This window comes from Cervus canadensis, chromosome 4 (assembly GCF_019320065.1).
Source record: "Cervus canadensis isolate Bull #8, Minnesota chromosome 4, ASM1932006v1, whole genome shotgun sequence".
In the NCBI taxonomy this organism is placed as follows: domain Eukaryota; kingdom Metazoa; phylum Chordata; class Mammalia; order Artiodactyla; family Cervidae; genus Cervus; species Cervus canadensis.
In genome coordinates this window covers 104,286,099-104,309,182 of record NC_057389.1, presented here as the reverse complement: position 1 = coordinate 104,309,182, position 23,084 = coordinate 104,286,099, and the positions used below count along the sequence as shown (strand labels likewise).

General features: G+C 56.1%; 1 protein-coding gene across 1 annotated transcript in view; it reads left to right on the top strand.

Moving 5' to 3' along the window:
- The first annotated feature begins 2,737 nt into the window (after positions 1-2,737).
- ELL (elongation factor for RNA polymerase II) overlaps positions 2,738-23,084 on the top strand; it is a 79,981-nt gene continuing 59,634 nt past the window's right edge. The window contains exon 1 of the mRNA XM_043467357.1: positions 2,738-2,925. Within this exon, the coding sequence (XP_043323292.1) occupies positions 2,791-2,925 (135 nt within the window). The 5' untranslated portion in view covers positions 2,738-2,790. The remainder of the gene's footprint in view (positions 2,926-23,084) is intronic.

The window sequence follows — 23,084 nt, the reverse complement described above, 5'->3', positions numbered from 1 at the left end:
CTAGTCACAACTATGATTTTTCCAGTGGTCATGTATGGATGTGAGAGTTGGACTATAAGTGCTGAAGAATCGATGCTTTTGAACTGTGGTGTTGGAGAAGACTCTTGAAAGTCCCTTGGACTTCAAAGTGATCCAACCAGTCCATCCTAAAGGAAATCAGTCCTGAATATTCACTGAAATGACTGATGCGGAAGCTGAAACTCCAATACTTTGGCCACCTGATGTGAAGAACTGAACTTGATGCTGGGAAAGATTGAAGGTGGGAGGAGAAGGGGACAACAGAGGGTGACATGGTTGGATGGCATCACTGACTCAATGGACTTGACTAGACAGACCTTTGTTGGCAAAGTAATGTCTCTGCTTTTTAATATGCTGCCTAGGTTGGTCATAACTTTCCTTCCAAGGAGTAAGCATCTTTTAATTTCATGGCTGCAGTCACCATCTGCAGTGATTTTGGAGCCCAAAAAAATAACTTCTGTCACTGTTTCCCCATCTATTTGCCATGAAGTGATGGGACTGGATGCCATGATCTTAGTTTTCTGAAGGTTGAGCTTTAAGCCAATTTTTTCACTTTCATCAAGAGGTTCTTTAGTTCTTCACTTTCTGTTAAAAGGGTCGTGTCATTTGTGTATCTGAGGTTATTGACATTTCTCCTGGAAATCTTGATTCCAGCTTGGGGTTCATCCAGCCCAGTGTTTTTCATGATGTACTCTGCATATAAGTTAAATAGGCAGAGTGACAATATGCAGCCTTGATGTACCCCTTTCCCTATTTGGAACCAGTCTGTTGTTCCATGTCCAGTTCTAACTGTTGCTTCCTGACCTGCATACAGATTTCTCAGGAGGCAGGTCAGGCGGTCTGGTATTCCCATCTCTTTCAGAATTTTCCAGAGTTTATTGTGATCCACACAGTCAAAGGCTTTGGCATAGTCAATAAAGTAGAAATAGATGTTTTTCTGCAACTCTCTTGCTTTTTTGATCATCCAACGGATGTTGGCAATTTGATCTCTGGTTCTTCTGCCTTTTCTAAATCCAGCTTGAACATCTGGAAGTTCACAGTTCACATATTGTTGAAGCCTGGCTTGGAGAATTTTGAGCATTACTTTACTAGCATGTGAGATGAGTGCAATTTTGTGGTAGTTTGAACATCCTTTGGCATTGCCTTTCTTTGGAATTAGAATGAAAACTGACCTTTTCTAGTTCTGTGGCCACTGCTGAGTTGTCCAAATTTGCTGGCATATTGAGTGCAGCACTTCCACAGCATCATATTTTAGGATTTGAAATAGCTTAACTGGAATTCCATCACCTCCACTAGCTTGTTTGTAGTGATGCTTCCTACGGCCCACTTGACTTCACATTCCAGGATGTTTGGTTCTGGGGGAGTGATCACACCATCGTGATTATCTGGGTTGTGAAGATCTTTTTTATACAGTTCTTCTGTGTATTCTTGCCATCTCTTCTTAATATCTTCTGTTTCTGTTAGGTCTATACCATTTATGTCCTTTATTGAGCCCATCTTTGCATGAAATGTTCCCTTGGTATCTCTAATTTTCTTGAAGAGATCTCAAGTCTTTCCCATTCTATTGTTTTCCTCTATTTCTTTGCACTGATCACTGAGGAAGGCTTTATCTCTCCTTGCTGTTCTTTGGAACTCTGCATTCAAATGGGTATATCTTTCCTTTTCTCCTTTGCTTTTTGCTTCTCTTCTTTTCACAGCTATTTGTAAAGCCTCCCCAGGCAGCCATTTTGCTTTTTTGCATTTCTTTTTCTTGGGGATGGTCTTGATCTGTGTCTCCTGTACAATGTCATGAACCTCCACCCATAGTTCATCAGGCACTCTGTCTTTCAGATGTAGTCCCTTAAATCTATTTCTCACTTACACTGTATAATCGTAAGGGATTTGATTTAGGTCATACCTGAATGGTTTAGTGGTTTTTCCTACTTTCTTCAATTTAAGTCTGAATTTGGCAATAAAAAAGTTGTACACTTTATTATTTTTTTTTAAGTTGTACACTTTAAATGCGTTAATTTTATGATATGTGACATTTTTTTAATGGGAGAGCTGGATAACCAGCATCTCTCAGGGTCCTTTGGGGATGTAGGATTTTATTCTATAAAAAGTCTACTGTTACAAAAGAGCAAAGTTTACTAACCCCCACGACCCCCCAACAACCCCGGACCTACCTTAGGGAAGACCCAGCAGCGCAACCCAGCGTCCCATTCGCTCGCGGTTTGCATAGACACGCCCACTCACCCAGCCAGTCTCTGCTTCCGCGCCCCCACGTGTTTTGCGCCGGCCTGTCCCCTCCACGCCCTCGCTGGGGCTCTCCACAGAAGCCAAAGACGGAAGACTTGCAGAGACCTCATAAATAATACATCACGTCAGCGGCTGGTGGGGCGGGGCTTCGACGCGCCTGGCTGAGTCAGGGTTATGAATAATACACATTGAGGCGGGGCCTGAAGGAGTGCGCGTGTCGGGGCGGAGTCCGGGCACGGAAGTGGACGCCTCTGGGGCCTTGAGAGGTGGGGGCCATCCATCCTTATGAATATGCAGAAATAAGGGGCGGTGACTGTGGGCCGCCTTCGGCCCGTAGCGCGGCGTGGCTAGCCGCGGCTCATGAATAATGCAGCAAGTCGGCGGGCAATGCTGCCCTGGCCCGGCCCTTAGGGGCGTGGCCAGGCGCGTCTCATGAATAATGCAGTGCGTCAGCGGGCGGCGGGGTGGGGCGTGGCCGGCGCGCCGCTGGCCCAGGAGCCGGGAAGCGGGGGGCGGGGGAGCGATGGTCGCAAGATGGCGGCGCTGAAGGAGGATCGGAGCTACGGGCTGTCGTGCGGGCGGGTGAGCGACGGCAGCAAGGTGTCCGTGTTCCATGTGAAGCTCACCGACAGTGCCCTGAGGGCCTTCGAGAGCTACCGCGCCAGCCAGGTGAGCGGCGGACTCGGCGCGGGCGTCGGGGCACAGGTCGGCCTCGCGCGCCCCTCTCCGCGGCGTCCTGGCTTGGGGGTGCTGGGTCCGGCGTCTGAGGTGTTGCTCGCCGGTTTCTGGGCCAGCGGGGCGCGGGGTGGGCGCATGTCCCACTCGGAGAGCGGGGAACCTCGGCTCGGGGAGGCGACCCTGGCGGGCGGCCGAGGGTGGCCGACGGGCCAGAACTCGCGCGCCGGATCCGGGGGGCGTCTTTGTCGGCACCTGGAGGCGTCCGGGGCCTTTCCGGACTCACCCGGCACCTGGGCAGGAACTAGTTTTCTCACCTGACCAGGGGAGGGGGTGGAGGCAGCGCTGTCCGGGCACGGGAGGTGGGGGGTTAGGACTTCTCTGGCTGCTTGGCAGGGAGACTGGTAGGGATGGCCGACTGCGCTCCCGGGAACAGCTTTTCTGTCTAGGTCACTGGCAGGGTGGGTCAGTGGGTCACCGCTGTCGGGCCGCCTGTGGGGTCCTGTTCAGTTTGTGTGGGGAGGGTCTGTCTGCACTTGGGGGCCGTCTTTGACGCTTTCCAGTGAGGCTTCTGGAGTTGGGTTCACTCTTATTTCTTGGGAAGGGAAGTTTGGGCAGATCCTGACAGCGTTTCCCCAGCTCCCCAGGTGATCCTGAATCGCTGGACACCTTTAGGAAGAGGGAGTCTTTTTTTTGGGGGGGGGTTGCTGGCATGGAGCCTTTCCTAGGCTGGAAGCCTGTGGTGGGCACCTGGGGAGGCACTCTGGCCACTGCACCTGGCCGCTGACTCTCACACTTCTCAGGGGCCGATTTGGGCCCTTCTGGGGAAGTTAGAGGTGTTTCAGTTCTGCCACCTGGCCCCCCGGGGAGAGGGTGTTGGGGATGGGCTTCTTTGCACCATCTCTCAAGGCCTGACTCGGGAGCACATCTGGGCCCGTGGTCAGAAACTGCTTCTTCCCATTTCTGTGTGTGTCATGGCGCCCTCATCCTGTGTTGGGACAGAAGTTGCAGGTGCCCAATGCTCAGGTCCTGAGGGGAAATGGTTGGGGGGGTCCTTTTCCTCTTTGCCTGGAAAGTAGGGACTTCAGAGCCTGTGGTTAGGGGGTTGGGTCTGGTGTCAGGTTCGGGGAGGCGCTGCCCTGTGTGTGTGTGTGTGTGTACTGGGGATGGGGGGGCCTCGGGCGGGTTAGGAGAGAGACTAACTAGGAAGGAATGTGGCTTTCTTCCTGCCCTGGACTTGTTCGGCACCATTAGCTAAGCCCGGAGTTTCTTTCCCTGTTCTGTTCCCAGTGCCCACCCTTCCCGCCCTGCTTCCCACTTTGGGGGGCAGTTTCCTTCCTCTCCTCGTGTCTCGGTTTCCCCTTCATTGAACTGGGAATTCATCTATTTTGGAAGAGCAAGCGCCCACCGTGTCCAAAAGGGGTTCCCCCAGGTGAGGCTGGGGTGTCCCTGCAGGTGAGGAGGAGGGGGCCGGGTGGCCAGCTGGAGCCTCCCTTCCTTGTGGAATCCCAGCCCAGAGTCTTTTTTCCCCCTGGGCAATTCTGACTCGTCCTGCAGGAAGGCGGGCTTTCCTCGAAACAGCTGGGGAAGAGCTCCTGCGTCGTGTAAATGAGGTGAGCTTGGCACCTGGTCACGGTGGCTTGGGAGCCCCGCCTTCCCTGCCATGCTGCCCTCCCTGGCTCCAGTCGCCCGGAAGGCCTGCCTGTGCGTCCACCTCATGCTGTCACGCTGCTATTTTTAATTGAGGGTGTTGGTTACATCCCTTAAGCTGGATCTTCCTCCTGTGAGGGTGAAGGTATAACTGCAGACTCAAGTTTGTCCCACGCAGAGCCCAGCTGTGTGCGTCAGTGTTGATCAGCCAGAAGGGGCTCCCTGGCAGAGCTTCTCCTGCAAGCCGGTCGTGTTAACCTGACTGGTTGGGCTGAGTTTTGGGGGTGACTCAAACTTTCATTTTTCTCAGAGGCTGACAGGTGATTTAAGTTTCTTGCCAATTTTGTATTTAATCCCACCAGACAGGCGGTGTCGTGGACTGAGGTAAGGCCGGGGCAGCTCGGGCACTCAATGTTCTTGGGCGGTGGGCATGGGGAAGGTGACTGATGAACCTGTGCGACCAGAGAAGTGTGTTGGCTGTTAGCACAATATGTGTTTTGTTGCATCCTCATTTGTATGACTGTCACAGTTTAGAGTTTTCTCTTCTCTAGCGCTGTGGCTATATGGTTTGCCAATGGGAACTTGTGGAGAGGGAGGGTTTTCACTTTTACTTTATGTTTTTCTTTACGTTGTTACTTTATGTTTATGTTTTACTTTAAATTGCCCCTTGGACAGCACAGGTTTAAAGTGCCCATTTATACATGGTTTTTCTTTCACCAAACACGTACCATAGTACTAGGGGACCCACGGTTGGTTGACTCTGCAGATGTGGAACTCAGGATATGGAGGGCCGACTATAAAGTTTATTCACAATATTTGACTGTTAGAGGATTGGTGCCCCTAACCCCGGTGTTGTTCAAGGGGGAGCTGTAATGGCAAAGAGGTTTTACAAACTCAGATGTGGCAGGAGACTAGAGAGGAGCTTCCTTCAAAACTTTTTCTGTGGCTCCCAGGAGCCTGTAATCCTACCTGTTGGACTAGCCCAAGTAGGAGTCCCTGATAGCTCCCGTCTCCCGGGGGGTCTGGAGTCTGAGCTGCCTTTTGTAGACCCAGTGAGCAGCCCGGAACGTGGTGGAAGGTAAAGGTGAAGTTACACGTGGCTGCCACTGTCCAGACTGGGATGTCGTGCAGTCTCGAGTGTGTCCCAAGGCACTCCCATGGATCTCCCTTTTCGCTGTGATGGGTTATTTCCGGGAGAGAAGAGAGAGGACGTGTAAACACAGCCCATCACTTCAGGATCGCATCATGGGTCTGTTCAGAGAAGTGTCCCTGATAGTGACTCTGAGGAAGTGATCTTTGCTGGGGCACCTTCCTCGATCACGTGGATATTTCATCATCAGATTTGATGGGTCTGTTGCTGAGTGACCCCCTCCTCTCCTGGATTATAAGTTTCTTGAGAGGAAGATGTTGTTGTTTAGGGAAAATTGAGGGCTCAGGGAAGGGCCCAAGAAACCTGCGAACTGGAGCCTGTCTGGGTTTGAATCTCTGCATCTCAGGTGTACCTGCGTGAGGCCTTGGTTCTGTGCCTGACCTCTCCCAGTCCAGCTCCTCCTAAGAGCTCTGAGGATCCCAGCAGCTGCACTGGATCCTTCTCCTCTTTAGGGCTATGAGTGTGCCAGTCCCTGCGCCCTCTTAGCTCCTAATCCCGCCCTCGGGGTTGGGGGTGTCTCAGTGCCCAATCCCTCTCTGAGCTCTGGATTCTTCTCTCGAGGCTGTGAGGGTCCTAGTACCTGAGCCCTCCCAGCACCCGGTCCTTCTCTCTGGACTCCGAGGGTCTCGGGCTCTGCCTGCTCTAAGCTCTGGATTCTTCTCTTGGGGCTGTGAGGGTCCTAGTACCTGAGCCTCCCAGTCCTCTCCGGACTCCTAGGGTCTCGGGCCCTGCCCGCTCTGAGCTCCGGCTCCTCCTGGGGCTGGGAGGGTCCTAGTACCTGAGCCCTCCCAGTCCTCTCCAGACTCCGAGGGCCTCGGGCCCTGCCCGCTCTGAGCTCCGGCTCCTCATGGGGCTGTCAGGGTCCTTTTGGCACGTGTGCAGCCCTGATCCCTCCCAGGTTCTCAGCATTTGGTGTGGGGACCCAGGGCCGGCTCCCACCTGGAGGTTTGAGCAGAGACTAGGGGAGACTATCTTCCTGAATCTGATTTGGGTGCCCGGTCTGTACAGGGACACTGCTCAGGGGCTAGATGTTTACCAGTGACCAGAATGTGTCCCCAGTCTCTCTCGCTGGCATGCTAGAGGCAGGAGACAGATAATGAACAGGGTGGCACGGAAATCAGCATGAAGAGCTTGTCAGAGGCCAGCGTCAGGAAGGAAATAAAACGGGGTGACGTGAGAGGGCGCTGATTAAGAGAGACACACGCAGGGCATGCCAGAGCTGAGGTCTGCCGGGCGAGGGGTCCCCAGGCATGGCGCATGTACAGGCCTTGAAACATGAGGGGCTGGGGAGGGTGTTTGCTGACGGTGGGGCCTGGGGGCTAGGTAAAGGGGTGGAGGCAGCTACAGGGCTCTGTCCTGGGACGGGTGTAGGAAGAGGGGCTCTGCAGCAGATTCCACAAGACTGTTTTGGACTCACACTGGGGGCTGCTCGCCTGCTTCTAAGGGGCTAGCTGCGTGAGGTGGGTTTGTCTCCTTTTCCTGGGTGGGGCACCCCACTTGGCCCTAACCAGGTGGCTTCTTGCCAGCTATGTTTGTTTTTCAGATAAGCTGTCTTTAGGAATAGCGACTAGGTAGATTCGCTGCCCCTCCTGGCTTCCAGCCAGGTCCCTGTAAGCCCTTTGTCCAGGCACATATCATCTTCCTGATGGTCTTGGCCAGTAGACTAGCTTCTTGTTCCCACTGTTTATTGTGGGCAGTTGAGCCTCTGAGGGGCCGTATTGCTTGCTGAGGTCACTTGGATTGTCCTCACTGGCCCAGGCTGCCTCTCAAGTTAGGAGGGAGTTTGAGCCACTAGGACTTAGCTCTGAAAGGGAGTCCCACTGTGGTCTCCAGTCCTTATGAAATGCCAGCATTCTAGGCCCCTGGAGTGTTGGTGACGTGAGGGGCCATGCAGGTGCCTGAGGTTGCCAGCTGTGACAGTCCTGTGTCCCCTGTCCCTTGAGAAAGCCTGCAGGTGGTAACCAGTGCCTGTGGGTCGTGCCCCACGTGCTCTTCTGTCCTGAGCCGTACACGTGACTCATCTCGTCTCCTGGCTGTCAGCCCCAAGTAGGGAGCGGGTCCCATTGCTCAGGTGAGGACACGGGTCAAGACTCTGGGAGGCTGAGTCTCCAGAAGGAGTCGGGCCCCTGGCTGGATGCAGTGTGTGGCCTTGAGCTTTGCCCCCTCTGAAGGGCGGGGAGCCCCTCCCAGAAGGCGCATGCCTCACAGGTACTGAGGGCAGGCGAGCAGCCTCGGGTGTGGGGTGAGTGCTGGTCATTTCTGCGGCTAGCCTGTGAGGCTGTGTGTGAGGGGCCAAGCCCCTCATCGGCCGCTGTGACCCTTGACTGGGTTTCCGACAGCCGTTCGCCATGGTGACTGTGTGTAAACAGTCGTCGGCTCTCGGAAACCCATCCTCTGTTGACTCATCGGCAAGGCCAGAGTTCATCACCCTTGAAGTAGTTTTGACATCATACCCGGATTGTGACATCTCTGGGAAGTCCTTGAAAAACAAGACTGCTTCTCCTGGTCCCAGAGCAGACCCTGGTTTTTAGAGAGCTGCGTCTTTGTGGCAGCAGCGCTGCTCGCCGTGCCCGGCGGTCAGTGCGTCCTGCGCCTTTGGGTTTGCCTCCGCGGCTTCCTCGTTTGTAGGGCCTCGCTCCCTTGCTCTGCCTCTATGCCTTTCTTTTTGGTCTTCTTTCTTCTCGGTGGCTTGTGTGACCCGGAGTTGTCTGAGATCTCATCTTTTGCAATACATGGCCACTCTGCAGTCACCCAGAGCCCAAATGGATGTATTCTAGAACAGTCCCTCCAGAGACAGCCTCTGACCAGTTATGTAGTAAGTGGCACAGACAGCCACGACGTACAGTTCTGTCACTTTGCTTTTTAATGAGGAAGCTGGTGTCCAAGTAAAGCATCCAGGGGGAGACCTCCTGTCCCCACACTCAGAGGCTGCACTGGAGTCTGATGCTAATTACACCCTCCCAGCTGGGCCCTCCCTGGCCCCACTGAGATGTGGCTCCCGGCTGAGTCACCAGGTCAGAGGGTGTGTCGGTGACTCGCCACAACCCCTCCAGAGGGGAGGGGTCCTCACGGGTGTGGGAAGTTTGTGGGGTCACTGAAGTGATGTGAAAGTCGCTCAGTCGTGTCTCACTTTGCAACCTCGTGGGCTATACAGTCCATGGAATTCTCCAGGCCAGAATACGGGAGTGGGTAACCTTTCCTTCCCCAGGGATTGAACCCAGGTCTCCCGCATTGCCGGCGGATTCTTTATCAGCCGAGCCAGCAGGGAAGCCCAAGAATACTGGAGTGGGTAGCCTGCCCCGTCTCCAGGGGATCTCCCCGACCCAGAATCGAACCGGGCTCTCCTGCGTTGCAGGCAGATCCTTTACCAACTGAACTATCAGGGAAACCTGTGGGGTCACTGAACTCCTATTTAAAAGTGACATGTGTCAGAATTTCTTTCTCTTTACCATAAAAGCAGTATAGCTCAGTGATGAATACTAGTGATTCCCTGTTCCCATGGACTGTTGTTGACACCTTGGTGCCTTCCTCTTTCTTGCATCTAGGCACTGAGTTATCACAGTGGTGTTCTCATATAGTCTTTTTTTTTAATATAAAGTTTTATTGATTAAAAAATATTTACTTTTAGGAGTGCTGGGTCTTTGTTGCTGGGCATGGGCTGCTCTTTAGTTGTGGCTTGCAGGCTCAGTAGTGAAGAGGAACTAAAGAGCCTCTTGACGAGGGTGAAAGAGGAGAATGGAAAAAACTGGCTTAAAACGGAACATTCAAAAAACTAAACTAAAAAAACCCTGAAAACCTAAGATCATGGCATCTGGCCCCATCATTTTATGGCAGCTAGAAGGGGAAAAAGTGGAAGCAGTGACAGATTTTAATTTCTTGGACTCCAAAATCACTGCTCAGTAGTTAACCACTCAACCACCAGAGAAGCCCCTTATATAATCTTAGGTCTCAATTCTTCCCTAAAACTGTATAAACTTTTTTTTTTCCTCTTTAAATCACAGTGCTAAGCTTTGCTTTTTAGTGGCTGCGTTTGCTCCTGCGGTGCAGACTCTGAACAGGTCTGTAGTCCTCTGGCATCGCACGGATCCTGGGGATTCCCAGGTGCCTGGAGCCTTGTCCTCTGCCCTGGCTGAGTGAGGGCTGTGTGGACATGCAGAATTGCAGAGAGGAGCGGAGCCGAGGGCTGCAGGTGCTGAGCAACTGAACTCTTGTCTGATGAAATCGAGACCCAAGAGGGATATGGTCTGTTTTGGGGTGTTGGACTGTCAGCTCGGTCAGGCGTGGAGCAGGGGAGACTGGGGGTAGAAACTTGGATGCCTGAGCTGGGGTCCCGTGGGGTCAGGCGAGGGGACAGATGTGGGAGTATTGGGGCTGCCACCTGTACCTGGGTGGGGAAGGTGGACATATCTAACCTTTCCTGACTCTGGGCACAGAGCGGAAATGCCTTTGTGCTCCTGGCTTATTGTCATGCCTGAGCTAGGTTTGTGAGAGTCAGGTTGTGCAGGGCTTTAGGAGACGCTGGTGGTTGCCTCTGGAGTGACTCTTGGCAGGGGAGGAAGGCGGCTGTGGCCCATCAGAGAGCTGCTGTGGGTCTGCGGTGGGTGAACGACGAGGGCGCGAGGAAGGTGGGCGACGTGTGTGTGTGGCCGTGGCGATGGCTGCCGCAGGGCCTGTGTCTTTCTGGGTTGCTGCCTTTGTCTCAGGGTGTAGATGTCATGAGCTTCTTGCCAGAGTCCTAACGAGTGCAATTTAGAGGTGGTTTTGAATGGATGTGGCAGCCGTGGAAGCCAGCAGCCTTTCTTTTTCTGGTTCTTGGATTGTGTTCGTGGCTCGGGGGCAGTTGGATGGCAGGTTTCCTCGATTGTGCTGGCCTTGACCAGTTCCTGGACAGTGGATGTTCTGGATGCTGGGAGAACCAAGGCTGGGCCCTGGACCTGAGATGGCATTTGGGGGTCAGTGTCACCCCTAGTCAGCTTCCTGGGCAGACAAGCAAGTGGGCTATGCTGTCCACGCACAGAGAACATTGGGTCGGGGCCCAAGGCCTGCTTACCACTTCCCGTGGTTCCTAGGCACACTCCTAAACAGGCAGTCCTGGGGTAGCTCAGCCTGCCTTGGCCTGCCCTGCTTTCGAGAAATGCGTAAGCTGCTGGTGGCTGCAGGCTGAGGTCCGCGCGCACTGTGGCTGGCCCCTCATCGGGGCTCTCCTGAAGGTAGGCCTGCAGCGCGGGAAGCTGAGGCGCGGCCCAGGGACGCCTGTCCCGAGTGTGTGCTCTCCCGGTACCCCTGCTTTCTGCAGCCTACGCCTGTTGAGGGGGTGTCAGCTCCTCATGGTTTGCCTGGCCGCACTCTGTCCATCTTAGATATGCCGGGAGGATGTCCTCACAAGGAGGTGTCTCTGTCGAAGGAGGCTACACGTTGGGATCAGGTGGCCTGGCTCCAGCCAGCTCCTGCTGACCACATGGGGGCCCTGGGCTTCTTCCCCAGCCTCAGTTTCCCTGGTTGAAGCCACCCCTGCAGGTGTGCTGGCCTCCCAGGTCAGGCAGGGGAGGCATATGGATGCTGACCACCCCGCCTCCCCTTGCGTGTGTATGTGCGTCCAGAAACGACCTGAGAATGTGAAGGCCTTCAGAGTGTAAATACCGACTTCTTTGTCTGTGCTGTCAAAGGTTTCTTTGTAAAGTGAAGGATAGCTAGATGAAGTGAATTTCCTGTCTTTTTGAGCTATGTCCCTGTGCCTGCAAAGGCACCGTGTCGGAGGGAGCTGGGCCCCGTCTGTGGTCTCTGTGGACAGTGGTGGTGGGGCAGCCGGTGAGCAGAGCCCAGCTGGAGTTGAGGGGGACAGGAGGGCACGACCAGGTTTCTGGAGACACGTCTGACTGGGCCGCAGGCTGACTGCTGAGCCCTCTGGGTTGGTGGCTGCTGATGGCGGAGCATGAGGAGCCAGGCCCAGAGCCCAGGCTGTGGTGGCTCTGTCTTTGCCTTCAGGTTGTGCCCAAGCATGTGGCCTTTGGGGAATCACACGAGGGCAGCCTCGAGGGGTCAGACCTCCCTCCATTCGAAAATGCTGCTCCCCAGGTTGCAGGGGACGGGGGAGTTCTCTCCCCTCCATCAACAGCTTGGCTGCGTGTGGCCCTGGCAAAGGTGTGTAAAAGCTGAGTAGTAAGGGTCCACCCCTGCCCTTTCCTGGACCCTATGGCTTCTTTCTGGGCAGGAGTGGCAGGACATGGGCATGAAGGGCCTGAGGAGTCCCTGGCCTGTCTCTCTGCCCACGTGGATGTGTGCTCGTGGCCTCCATGTCCTGTTTATTAGATGGACTAAGTTGGCTTTGCCCTACAGCCTCTGCATCCCTGTGGGGGAGGCCAGCAGAGGGCATGGTGACGAGGTGGGAGACGAGATGAGAGAGAGAGAAACACAATGGCAATGGGCAGGAGGTGCCCTGGGGATGCAGGGCAAGTGAAACCCTACGGGGAGGGCCAGGAATGTCTGCGTGAGATTCGAGAGAGCAGTTGAAGGAGGGAGACTGGGGGTTGGGGGGCAGCCGGAGGAGGTGGGGGTAAGGGGTGCCTGGCCGGAAGCTGGGGTTAATTTCATCATCCAGGGAAGACCTGAGTGAGTTGCTGTGGCTGCTCTTCTTTGTGTGGGTGTAGATGGCTGCCACCCCTTCCTGGGCTCCCTGTGGAAGGCTCAGCCCCATGCCTGACTTCACTCTGTGTATGAACATTTTCCCCTGGGGGCTTCCTCCTGTGACAGGCAGGACTGGGGCAGGTTGTGGTCAGGGAGGCCTTGCCAATGCTAAGACCAGTAAATCCCAGTCTTAAACCTGGGACCTCTCAGAGCCTTAATATTCTTTTTATTGTTGTTATCTTTTATCTTGAATTATAAAATTCACATAGCATACATTTGCCATCTTAACCATTTTCAAGCACACAGTTCAGTGCCACGAAGTACGTTCACGTGACTTGGCAGCCGTCACCATCACCCGTCCCCAGAGCTCGTTCAGCTCCCGCTTTCTCCCCCCTCAGCCCCTGGCAGCCACAGTTCTGTTGTCTGCCTCTACAGGTTTGATAGGCTTCCCAGGTGGTGCTAGTGGGAAAGAACCCATCTCCCACTGCAGTAGACTTAAGAAACGCTGGTTTGATCCCTGGGTTGGGAAGATCCCCTGGAGAAGAAAATGGCAGTCCACTCCAGTATTCTTGCCTGGAGAATCCCCATGGACGGAGGAGCCTGGTGAGTGAACATCCTCACCAACACTTGCTGTCTTCTCTTTCGTTGGCAGTAACCATTCTGACGAGTGAGAGGTGGTCTTGGAGCCTTTAAAATGCACGAAGATACTTGTGACTCTCTTACGAGAGCTGCAGTCTGGAGGGCCTCTGGCGCTTGATAGGCTTGGGAGTTCCCTGGTTGAGGGTGACAGGGAACCTGGCCCCAGCAGAACGGGGCGTGTTGGCACCCACACTTGGGGTAGGCTTGGGCTGGCTTCAAGGGCTTCCCAGGTGGTGCTAGTGGTAAGGAACCCCTCTGCCAGTGCAGGAGACATAAGAGACATGGGTTTGATTTCTGGGCCGGGAAGACCCCCTGGAGGAGGAAATGGCAACCCACTCCAGTATTTTTGCCTGAAGAATCCCATGGATAGGGGAGCCTGGCCGGCTACAGTCCATGGGGTCACAAAGAGTTGGATACGACTGAAGTGACTTAATACATACACGACTTCAAGGCCTGCCTGAGGGATGATCTTGAGCAGGGTCACCTGGGAGCAGATGACAGGAAGGGCAGGGAGAGCAGGTACGGCCCCGCCCTGAACGAGAAGCTGTGGTCAGTGGTGATGCAGTGACCAGGGGAGGAGAACAGTGATGAGCAGAGATGGCGGTGACGGTGCGGGAGCCCGGCCCAGTCAGCACCTGGATCACTTAAGTTGGGAGAGTCAGTAAGTACCTTGGGTGATTTTTTCCCTGGTGGCTCAGGCAGTAAAAAAAAAAATCTGCCTGCAATACAGGAGGCCCAGGTTTGATCCCTGGGTCAGGAAGACCCCCTGGAGGAGGGCATGGCAACCTACTCCAGTATCCTTGCCTGGAGTATCCCATGGACAGAGGAGCCTGGTGGGCCACAGTCCATGGAGTCGCCAAGAGTCAGACACAACTGAGCGACTAACACTTTCAAGTTTTCAACACTTTCAACTTAGGTAGTCTAGAAAACCTGTCAGGAAGGGGCAGGCAGAGCCGGGTGAGGGCCAGGGAAGAGTGGGAGTGTGTGACATGAGTCAGCCCAGGCAGCTCAGCTCTCGGCCACCCTCTCTACTTCCTGACCTCCCAGAGGCAAGACTTCTGCGCTCCCCACTCCCCTAAACCCAGACGGAGATCCTGAGCTCATGTGACCGGGAGGGGCTGGGCGCCTCCCTCCAGGCACCTGAGGCTGCCGGACCCTTCCCTGGTCCCGAACCTGGATGGGGCAGAATCTGCTCTGCTTTTGTCAGTTTCGCCGTTTGGGGCCCATGTTGAATCACAGAGGGAATGTTTTTGAAAATGGGCTTTCTTCCAGGTGGGAAGCGGCCTGGAGACCCCAAGGGCCTGGAACTGCCCTTTGTAGGGCACTGGGCGGGTGCAGGCTGAGCCTCAGCCTTCAATACCTCTAGTGCTTTTGTCCCCGCTCCTGTGCTTGACCTGACCTCAGGGCCTGGGTGAAGGTGCCTGGGGAGGCCAGCAGGAGGACCCTGTGGGCCAACCGCGCCGCTTGCCTCTGGGTGGTGGGGCTCCTGCAGGGGAAGTTGGGCCCCCGTCTGGTCCTTCTGCCTCCCCTCCTCTTGCATGGTGTGTGTGCACGTGTGTATATGTATGTGCGCCTTGGCCACACACCCTTGGTCCCCTCGGTCCAGGGAGGCTGATCTGAGGGGACCCACGGGCCCTGGTTGGGGTGACCACTCTGTCATGTCTGCTTCCTGGTGGGGGTACCGCTGGGGCCCAGAGGCACCGTGCCCTGTCCCACTGCCCTGCGGAGCGTAAGTAGGCCAGGAGGTTCCTTTTTCCTTTTCCCTTTAAAAAAGGAACGATTTACTTACTTATTTATGACCGTGCCATGCAGCTTGTAGGATCTTAATTCCTTGACCAGGTTTCTTTTTCCTTTTCCCTTTTTTAAATTGATTGACCTATTGCCACACCGAGAGGCTTGCAGGGTCTTAGCTGCCCAGCCAGGGATTGAAGCCGAGCCCTGGCAGTGACCATGTCCTAACTGCTGCTGGTGGGTGACGGTCTGGTTGCTAAATTGTGTCCGACTCTTGGAGACCCCAGGGGCTGTGGCCTGCCAGGCCTCTGCCCATGCGATTTCCCAGGCAAGAGTATTGCAGTGGACCTCCATTTCCTTCTTTATTTAACCACTGGACTGCCAGGAAATTCCTCCCTTTTTAAAAAATGTTTGTTTATTTGTTCTGCACCAGGCCTTAGTTGTGGCATTCGGGATCTTTCCTCTTCATTGCTGCCTCTGGGATCTTGAGTTGTAGCATGTGGCAGTCTGGTTGCCTGACCAGGAATTGAACCTCGGCTCCCTGCATTGGGAGCACAGTCTTAGCCACTGGATCAGCAGGGAAATACTCTCTCCCCCTTTTTAAAACTTAACTGATTTGTATTTTACTTAACTTCTTCGGTTGTGCTGGGTCTTTGTTGCTGAGTGTCCGCTTTCTCTAGGTGTGGTGAGTGGGGGCTGCTCTTCCTGGGGCACTTGAGCTCCTTGTTGCAGTGGCTTCTCTTGTTGCGGAGCACAGGCTCTGGGTGAGCGGGCTTCAGTGGTTGCAGCGTGCAGGCTCAGTAGTTGTGGCTTGTGGGCCCTAGAGTATGCTGGCTTCAGTAGTTGTGGCTCACGGGCTTAGTTGCCCAGTGGCAAGTGAATCTTCCTGGACCAGGGATTGAACCCATGTCGCCTGCATTGACAGACGGAGTCCCATGTACTGCAGCACCAGAGAATTCCCCCCTCCCTTTTTTTTCAACAGTGACTTTTTGGGGAAATGCAGCTTCCTGCTGTGGACTTTGTGGTTCTCCCCACATCTGGAGGAAGTGATTTAAGGGTCCCAGTGCCACACTCCCACCAAGGGGAGCGCCCACTGAACCGAGTTATGGCAGCCTGACTCACGGGGCCAGAGTGGGGGCAAGCTCAGCTTGGTCTTGCGCGCGTTGGCTGGTGCTTCCCTGCCACGTTCTCAAGGTCCTGGCAGTGAGCCTGCGCCATGTCCCCTTTGGCTGCTCCCGTTATCTGTGGGGTTGGTGGTAGGACTCCCGGGGCCACCTTCTGCGCATGAAGAAGCTGAGTCTGTTGTGCCCAGTGTTGCAAAACCAAGGTGCCGGCAGTCTGCCACCAGGTTAGATGAGCAGGCTCAGGTAAGGATGCCGATGATGTCGCTGTTAGGCACGTTCCTCTTCAGTGCCAGCCTTGGAGTCTCACAGGAGGGTTTGTAAAGAGAGTGTCACTGGGTGCAGCGGCGGCGGCTGGCTGCTGTCTCATTGTGATGGAGGCAGACTTTCCCGTCAGGGCCTGTCTGGCCATCTGAGCCTGAGACGGCGACCCTCTGGCCCCTCACGGAGGAGGCCTGCAGCGATGGGTCTGGAGTGCTGGGTGGGTGTGTGAGCAGACGGCGCTGTCCTGGGGCAGACTCAGGCGCTCGGCCCCTGTGCTGTTGTGAGCCGCCTGTGAGCCCCGGCAGACAGCGTGGTGTCGTGTCTCAGGCTGGGCCCGTGCTTCAGGCGGCTCTTCTGGTCCCGCTCCTTCATTTCACGAATGGGAATGTCTAGAGGGTGGTGGCGAGCCTGACCCGAGGGGGTCCAGTCGGGCCTGCCTGCACTCCTGTTTCACGCAGGCTCTGTGTGCTCTCCGCCCCTCGTGGGAGGCGCTGGCTTTCCTGGTAGCAGCTTTCCTCAGGCACAGTGTCAGGCTTGGCGCAGCTTCCAGTGGGCCTGGCCTTTTCGTTTGTGACCTTCTGGTGAACTTGGGAAAACATAGTTGCGCAGCCTGGGTGGGAACAGCTGTGCGCGAGTCCCTGGGAAAGCTGGGAGGGCGGGGGTCTGCCCCTGATCCGAGTCAGGCTCTGGTGGAACACCCCCCCCCGCCCCCCCCACGGATCCCTCTGCCTCAGCCCCCTGGGTGTAAGGCCGGGCTGGTCCAGCAAGGGGTCAGTTGTTCACACGGTGTTTTCGAGTGTGTACTACCCGCCCTGAGGAACAGTCAGGTAACTGTGGTTTCAGATGGGTCCCTGGTGTGGAGACGGCGGGCAGCAGGCATCTCCCGTTCTCCAGGAGAGAGCACTCACAGGCAGGGTCCGTGCTTGTGGCTTTGGTGACCCTTTGGCGCTTTCTCAGTTCTGGGCCAATGCCACCTGTAGTTAGATCCTGATGGGCGCCATCTGTGGGTGAGTCTGAACTAGATCCCAGAGAAGGCCTTCTTGGGCAGGCCTCTGCCAAGGGGCTGTGGTTTCTGGGTTCTGTCACAGAAAAGGCATGATTTTGCGGTTATCTGATAGTGTCACTTCTTCCTTTTTAGAATTGGATGGAACTGTTGAGCTGCTGCAGGACGTGCAAGGATGGTGTAGGGGGAATTTGAGGGGAGGGGTCGGTCCACGGAGGATGATACGGGGGACACCTCAGGGTGGAGAGACTGCTGAGAGATGTCTGAGGCTGGGGCAGGCCACAGCTAGAAGGATGTGTTCCTTCTTCCCCTGGTTGTACTATTTTTGGTATTGGACGCTCACAGATGTCTGCTCGTTCCAGCAAAATACGCTCAGCTCACAGTAGATCTGGCAAGCGGGACAAGGACAGCCAGCCCTGGCGGGCTGTGTCCGACTTGTCTCCAGCCTGCTCAGAAGAGGGCATCAGGCCCCTGCTCGCTCCCTTTGCTGTGCCAGAGACTTGCTAGTCCAGGGCCGTGTGTGTAGAGATCTGGTGATCTGGGCCAGCTTCTCCTGACAGGAAGTGGAGCTGTGTTAAGGATTCTGAGGTAGTGTTTGGGTTCGATTGTAGGATGGGTGGTACGTGGTTCTGGCCCTCCCTGGTCTTAGCCCTGCCCTCTGATGTCTCTGTGGGGAGGGCCCCTTCTTACCATTGGGTGGGTGAGGTTAATAACTGACCCCCCGCCCCCCGCCCCCCGCCAGGTGAGCTGGGCCATAAGAGTGGGGCCAAGAGTGGAGTCTCCCAGTGTGTGCATAAGTGCGCAGGGTGAGGCTTACGGGTTGTCTGCAGAAGGTGGGCTGATGCAGGGATGCAAAGGCACAAGGCTCTGGACCCTGTTTCCCGCAGGGGTTGAAGGTGATCCTGCAAAGTCTGGGCTCCAGAGCCAGGCCTCTCATTGTACCTCATCCTGGGACCTTCGCACGGCTCCTGCTGTCTGCCTCGACTCCTCCTGGTCTTGGTCTCGCATAGGAGAATTCCGAGGCCCGGCGCTGTGTGACAGGAATGACCAGTGTGTGATCTGCAGGGCACCGCTCAGCCCAGGGGAGCGGCTGGTCTGAGTGGACCTGGTGTCTCTCCGCACCTCCTTGGAGCTCCTGGTGCTGTTGTCCCAGGGCTCAGCCATTCAGGAGCGAGCACCCAGGGTAGGTGTCTCTGTTACTGCATAGCTCAGGGCTGGGCGAGCGCAGCAGCGTTGGAGCAGGCCCCGGAGGACTCACGGCCCAGACCTGGGGCAGACAGCAGGATGCCTCACCCTGGCGGACCCGGGCTGCCTTTGAGCCAGCCTGCCGACCTGGGTTGGCGGCCTCCGGCCCCACGTTCTGGTGGGCACCCCGCAGGCCTGGGTGCAGAGGCTCTGGGTGTCTGAGCCCCGTCCCTCCGTCAGTGCGGGCCCGGGTAGGAGACCAGCTGTAGGGCGCAGTGCACGAGCCGGACCGGGAAGGGGGGGCTGACTGGACTCTGGACTTCAGCTTGGCCCCTTGCGAGATACGGGTCGTGTTGCGGGGGTCTGTCCCTTCCTTCCAGGCCACATCCCTTGCTGTCTGCAGAAGTCAAGGCCTGAGGCGTCTCTGAAAGGGAGGCATTTGCTTCTCTGTTGGAGCTCTAGGCCAAGAGTCTCCCGGGTGCCAGCACTGTAGACCTCAGACCAGCCGACTCCTCTGCTGCTCAGGGTGACAGGGTCTCAGTGGGCCCCTGGAGCCTGTCGACTGGACCGTGGGTGGCAGGACTTGGGGGTGGCTGTACCGGGCTTTGCAGAGCAGGCAGTGTAGGGAGCATTTCCCGTGACAGCACTGGGAGCGTTAGAGGTGGGGAGTGGGGGCTTAGCCCAGTGCACAGAGCCTTGTGAATCACGGCCTTAGGCAGGATGTAGCCTGCGGAACTCTTTAAAATCCGGCCTCGTATTTTGCTTGTTACTTATTAGCCCGTAGATTAACCTGTGCGGGGTACCGAGCTGGTGGTAGGCCTGGCTGCTGGGCTCCATAGGCCTGGCAAGCCAGCCAGTTCTGGAGGGAAGAGGGTTACTGCTCCTCTGAAAACCGGATGCTAGGATTGTGGGTTCTGGAGCCTCAAGTTGCTTCCCTTTCCGGCCCAGTCATAGATGAATGTGACAGAAATCAGATGTGCACCGCAGTTTCATGTAGGCGTCCAGGAGGAATCCTGAAGTCTGCGGAAAATTTAGGGGAAATTTACAACAGCGATCCCCGTGTCATCATTGTCACTCAGGATGTGCCCTGAAACTTTGGTAACTCAGAGAGTCACAAGATGGCATTTAAAAAACAGAACAAGAGTGGCATCAGCCAGCCCACACGGGCAGATCCCTCAGCAGGGTGGCTGGCCCCCAGCACTGCCCCAGCTTGTCTGCACAGTGCCCGGGCACCTGTCTTCCAGGGCCTGAGATGCTCGAAGCAGTGTGTGTATGTGTGTCCTCTGCACACGACAGCCATCTGACAGGCCCTCCCCAGACCCGGGGAGACCCTGACTGTAAGGGATAGACCAGTGGCACATGGACGTGGCGGGTCCTGGTTGGCCCCAGGCGTCTGGCCCAGGGCGCCTGTTCTCTGCCTTGGGTGGGCTGCAGCCAGGCCCCAGGAGTGGCATCCGCAGCCTGGCAGCGCCTGGCCCAGTGCCAGGCCGCACGGGTTCTGAGTGAAGAGCCATAGTCCATTGGGCTCAGATTCCACCGCAGGTCAGGAGGGCTTGCTGGAGAAGGAATGTTTGCTGGGACCTGTTGGAAAAGTGGATCTCCTGGGGCCAGAGCAGGTGGTGAGGAAGAGCCTCCACTCCAGGAGGCCCGTCCTCTTCCAGGTGGGCCAAGATCAGGGTGAGAGGCCAGAGTGTTGGGGAGGGTGGCCCGCACGCGCCACTGCAAGGCAGAGGCTTCAGGAAATGGCTGAGTGCCTGTGCCTCAAACCCTTGTCCTCTGGGTCTTTTTTTTTTAACTTTATATTTTGCGTTAGACTATAGCCGATTAACAATGTTCCCATAGTTTCAGGTGGACACAAAGGGACGCAGCCAAACATACGCATGTATCCATCTCCCCCTAACTCCCCTCCCCTCCAGGCTGCCACTTCACACCGAGCAGAGTCCCCTGTGCTTACACAGTAGCACCCTGTTGGTTATCCATTTTAAATACATCAGTGTGTGCGTGTCCATCCCAAACCCCCATCTGTTCGCCAAGTTTTTCCACCAGGCGGCCAAGTCTGATTGCTCCAGGTCTTCACGGGCTTCTCCCTCCTGCCCTTGCCGTCTGTGTTCAGAGGCCTGCTTCTCCCCGTGCCCCCGCGCGCCGTGTGTCCTCTGAGGTGCGTGTGCTCCTGTCGCAGCGTCTGGGGCCGCGCTGACACCCTGCTGCAGCAGGGCGAACCGTGTTCTGTGAACTCGCGGTGGGACCATGTCGAGGAGGGGCGCGGCTCCTGTGTGGTCCCCATGTCGAATTCATTGGGCACAGTCTGTTCTGTCGTTCCAGGGGCCAGCATCCTGCTCCGGATCCAGGATGCTGTCAGCTCAGCTCCCTCCGCAGGGAGAGCCCTGCCCTGGAGGCCGTGAGTCTTCCCGGTGGGGGGCTCTCCTCAGCTGCCTGTGTCTGATTCCCTCCCTTCCCCGTCCTCCAGCTCTGCCAGATTCCTTTTCCAAAAATAAAAGCCCCGCCTCCTCCTCCTCACTGGCTTTGTCCCAGCTCTCACCCCAGGGTGGTGAAGTGGAGGTAAAGTTCCCTCTGGAGTTGCCCGGGGCAGCAGTGCGGGGCTGTGGGGTGGACATCCAGAAAGCTCTCAGACCACTGCTTAGCACTTGCCCTGTGGTGGGCCTGGGCCTGGCCTGTGATGCTGAGTTTAACACTTTTTCTTTTTCAGCCGGCTTCCCTTTTTACCAAATAAAATCAGCTTTATTTTTACTTATTTTAAATATATTTTTTTTAAACAATTAATTATTAGTGGTGGCGTGCAGGATCTGTTAGTTGTGGCATGCGGGATCTTGCTCCCTGACCAAGAATCACACCTGGGCCCTGTACATTGGGAGCACAGTCTTAGTTAGTGGACCACCAAGGAAGTCTCTATTTATTTATTTTTATATTTTTGTTTTTGTCTGTGCTGGGCCTTTGTTACTGTGCAGGTTTTTCTCTGGTTTTGATGAGCGGGGGCTGCTCTCTAACTGCAGTGGGGCCCCTCATTACAGTGGTCTCCTGTTAGAGAGCCTGGGCTCTAGGGCACTTGGGCCTCAGTAGTTGAGGCTTCCAGTCTCCAGAACACAGGCTCAATAATTGTGGCTCACGGGGTTCATTGCGCTGCGGCATGTGGGATCTTCCCGGATCCGGGATCGGATTCTGAGCCAACAGGGAAGTCCAGTGTTTATGTATTCATTTATTTGCTTGCGCCGGTCTTGGTTGCAGCCCTGCAGGACCTTGGTTCTTCGTTGGGGCTCGTAGGGTCTTTAGTTGCAGCACTTGGCTGCACTGGACGGCCAGGGAGTCCCTCATCAGCTATAACGTGCCACTTTATCAAGCAGGTGATGGGCCACCCTGGTGGGGGCCGGGGGCCCTGCTGGGTGGCCCGTGCCCTGGGGGGTTGGGGCCAGCTCTGCCCAGGAGCTCGCGGCTGTTGGTGAGATGCTGGCCCCGTGGGGTCCCAGGCAGTATCCTCCCACTGCCAGGATGCTCCAGCCCCTTCAGCCTGCCTGTGGTGGAGGCACCTCAGATGGCAGCCATGGGGCATCTGCGTGGAGCCCTGAATCATTCCCAGTGACCAGGCCCCTCCCTGGGCATCGCAAACCTCGCCAGGCTGCTGAGTGCTCTCCCTTCCAGGGGCTTTTGGATTCTGCATTTATGGGCCCGGAACCTCTTCCCTCATTTGGCTCAGAAGCAAAAGGGGAAGGTTGTGGAGTTTGCGCGCGGAGCGTTGACCGTGCCGCTTGCCCTGCCTTCCTGCTTCTCTGTCCTGGAGGTGTGGGCTGTGGCGGGTAGTGTCACTGCTGTTTGTCCTCCTTCACGGGATAGGGTTTTGGGAAACCCCAAAGGCCGCTGTTTGGGGTCCTGACATGTCCTTTTTGAGACTCTACAGGTTTGCTCCTAATTTGGCTGGTTGCAGGGTTTTCCGTGGGGGGGGTCCCCGTTTGCAAGGTTGACTGAGGCGGGCTCACTCTGGTTCCAGCTGCCCCAGCGGCCTGCAGCACCGCCATCACCAGCATGCCACAGGGCGAGGTTCGCTACTCACAAGGGCCTCCACCTGGAGCCGTAGGTGCAGGTCTGCACCCTGCCCTCCCTAGGGGTCTGTGCCCCTTGCCCCGACACCCTCGATGCCCTTTGTTGCCTTCTGACTCCCTCCTGTCACACCACGACTCTCGGAAAGCGCTCTGTCAGCATAGATAGCGCTGTGGTCGCGGCTCCCGGAAGCCTCTCGGCACCCACAGACACGGGGCCTGCCCTGTGTTCTCACGGCCCATCACCCCAGGGCCGCCGTGTCTCTCTCTGGGTCCGCTGCTTTCCTGGAGCCCCCGGGCGTCACTGGCCATTGGACTGGGTGTGTGGCTCCTTAGCGGGATATCCAGCCGCAGTGATGGGGCCCCTCCTGTCCTACAGAGCTCTGGGACGTTTGGTGGCCTAACGTGGAGTGTCTGCCCCCTGTTAACAAAGCCCTGATCTCGGCCAGCTGGGCGGTGGTGCCACTTACAGCTCCTGGGGACCCTTGTGGGCCGCCGGGTGTGAGTCACGGGGTTCCTGGGGTCCCACTGCTGAGGCCACAGCATTCTCTCCTTGGCTGCCCAAGACTTTCTTTGAAAATCTCCTGGGGAATTCTCTGGTGGTTCCATGATTAGGACTCTGAGCGGTCACTGCGGGGGGTGGGGGGAGGGGGTGTGGGTTTGATCCCTGATCAAGGAATTAAAATCCCATAAGCCTGTGCCGTGTGCCAAAAAAATGTCTCTCTGCTATCAGTGCC